This window comes from Cyprinodon variegatus, unplaced genomic scaffold (genome assembly GCF_000732505.1).
Source record: "Cyprinodon variegatus isolate N-32 unplaced genomic scaffold, C_variegatus-1.0 Scaffold855, whole genome shotgun sequence".
Lineage (NCBI taxonomy): Eukaryota > Metazoa > Chordata > Actinopteri > Cyprinodontiformes > Cyprinodontidae > Cyprinodon > Cyprinodon variegatus.
In genome coordinates, this window is record NW_015151308.1 from 72,461 (window position 1) to 75,030 (window position 2,570).

The 2,570-nt window shown below is 42.9% G+C and overlaps 1 protein-coding gene across 1 annotated transcript in view; it reads left to right on the forward strand.

Moving 5' to 3' along the window:
- The first annotated feature begins 510 nt into the window (after positions 1-510).
- The window catches only part of ift74 (intraflagellar transport 74), an 18,094-nt gene continuing 16,034 nt past the window's right edge, over positions 511-2,570 (forward strand). Inside the window, 2 exon segments of the mRNA XM_015397344.1 lie at positions 511-648; positions 2,076-2,295. Coding sequence (XP_015252830.1) covers positions 2,081-2,295 — 215 coding nt within the window. The 5' untranslated portion in view covers positions 511-648; positions 2,076-2,080.

A 2,570-nucleotide genomic window follows, 5' to 3' on the forward strand; every position in this document is an offset into this window, starting at 1 on the left:
GTTCCTGCTCCCGGTGGTTGGAACCTTTATTCCACTCTGGATTAAATCAGTCTTTGTTCACTTTATAATAACAAATAAATAAACAGTTTTGAAAACTTCTTTTCCTGCTTTGTGTGTCAACTTTCACGGTTGCTAAGCAACAGAGCATACGGCGCCGAAGGGTAGACTTGTTCGGATTCACAGCCAAAACACTTCCGCTGTCCTTATTTTCACGGACTTGGAAGGATCCAGTCAAGGTAGGAGTAGGTGGAGGATGCAGTCTAGGTAGGAGTAGGTGGAGGATGCAGCCCTGGATTTCGAACACAGCCATTTTTTCAGTTTTGTTATCAATCAGTTAAAACTTCATGGGTCATTAGCCACGCTAACGCTACAGACTCACACTGACGCTGCATTGTTATTATCGTTGTCTAGGAAACCATAATGATTTACATCATGAGGGAACGTTCAGCCAATCATGTGGCGTAACGTCACTGGCAGGAAGCGGGACCCCAGCAGACCTGGGAGCTACAGCGGCCGCTAGGAGGCAGACTTGTTACCCCTTTAAGAAGAAGAAGAAGACTGTTACCATGGTAACGTCCACACCGCTGGGCTGCTATGCATTAGCTTGTGTGTGTTTCTACCTCTAAGGAGCAGCAGGAGGAGATCAAGGTAAGGGGGGCTGACTGGACCGGACCGGACCGGACCGGACCGGACCGGACCGGACCGGACCGGCGTTCGAACCGAACCATCAGCTGCGGGTCCGGAGCCAGCGGGGGACGGAGCGACCGAACCCGCCCCAGTGGCTGTAAGCTTCCACCCGCCTGCCGCAGCGGGCAAACGGGCCGCGGCTACCATGAGCTCCGGCCCCTGGTGGCCCCTGCTGTGCCCGGCTGGGCCCTGGTGGCCCCTGGTGGCCCCGTAGCTGATGGTTCGGTTGTGCCGCTCTGTGGGACCATAATCCGGAGTATTTTCAGGTGTGAGCATCAGACCTCAGTCTATGAAAAACAGCAGTTTGCTTAAAGATGGAGGATGTGACGCCTACAATAAATGAGTTAAAATCTTGGATCAAACTCTGAAGATTCTTTGGTTTTTTATTCCAAGGTTCAACAAAACTGGAGGATTATAATTTATTCTGGGAGTAAATTTAAATGTAGACAAACTGTTAAACTAATCCTCCTGTGCTGGAAAATTCATTTCAAACCTTTAGAGTCAGACTGCAATAAATTATATAGAGATAATTTATCATTTTCACCTTTTGGCCTTTCATCCAATAAACCCACAATTAGCTGCTCTGTCAGCAACATTTTATTAGAAATGTTTTAATTACCTTTACCCTGAAAAACTAAATAAAAATGTTAAATAATCAAACTAAGAACAATGTATCTAACTCTCCCATTTGCCCCACTGTAATGAACAACATTTATTCCTCTAGAGAATAAGGGAGTCGGCTTTGATGATGAGACAGAAACTGCAGAGCTGCTGATCTTCTGCTGCTCATTGATGCAAACGTTTCCATAAACAGATTAAACATTTATCTTCATTCCAACATTTATCTGCAGAGACGACGTCGCTCTAATGTTGCAGTAAAGCTGATGAGCTCTGCACTAAACTACATTTTACAGTCATTAAATTGGAATTCCCAAATCATCCCCCAAACTTGTTGTTTTCTTAAAATAGTTTAATATTTATATAAAATCATTAAAGATTCAGAAAAGTCCTAAAGCACAAATAATCTCTGATTTCCTAAAACTCTACAGAAGGAAACGGCTAAACAAAGACTGAATTCTCCCCTCATGTTAAACTTTATTATTTTATTTTATAACCTTGTTTTTATTTTATAAGTATTCTTATAATTTCTATTTTTTATTTATTTGGTTTAATGTAGTTGAATGTTATAACCTTCTATAGCAGGTCGATGTTCCACATATATTTCTTCTTTGCGCCCCTGGATGTATTTTCCATGTATCCTGACTTGCAGCCATTTTTGTCTGTAAATCTGGATATTTTCTCTAAAAAAGGTTAAAATGCCGTAAAACCTGTGATAGAAGAGAAGGTTTCAGCCTGATCCCTGATCAATGGTCCTGCTTGCTTTCCAGGCATCATGTGGAGCCAGAGGCCGCCTTCCAGCACCGGGAGGCCGATGAGCCGCACTGGATCTGCTGCTGCAGCGGCTGGAAGACCCCCGACGGCTGTGAGGCCCCCACCCACCGCGGTCCGGGTCCCCACTGGGGTAAAGCCTGGACCCTGCGCCCCTCTTTCATTAAAACAACCAATATAAGCTAAGATTCATTCATCAATAACTTTGATCATCAATCAGTTCATCTAAAGATAATCGACTGATAATCTTCTGTTGACAGGAATGTTTTTATTTTTAAATAAGATTTAAATAAGATTTAAAAAAGGACATCATGATATTCCAGTTTTATTAAATACTGACTGATTAACACCTTGATAAATTAGACTAATATATATATATATATATGTGTAGCAGAATAAAATCAGTAATTGTGGAGAATTGTGTGGGTATGGCGAGTGGGAAAGAACAGGAGTTGGAAGACGCGCCAGCAGCACTTTATAGGTCTGCTGTATGG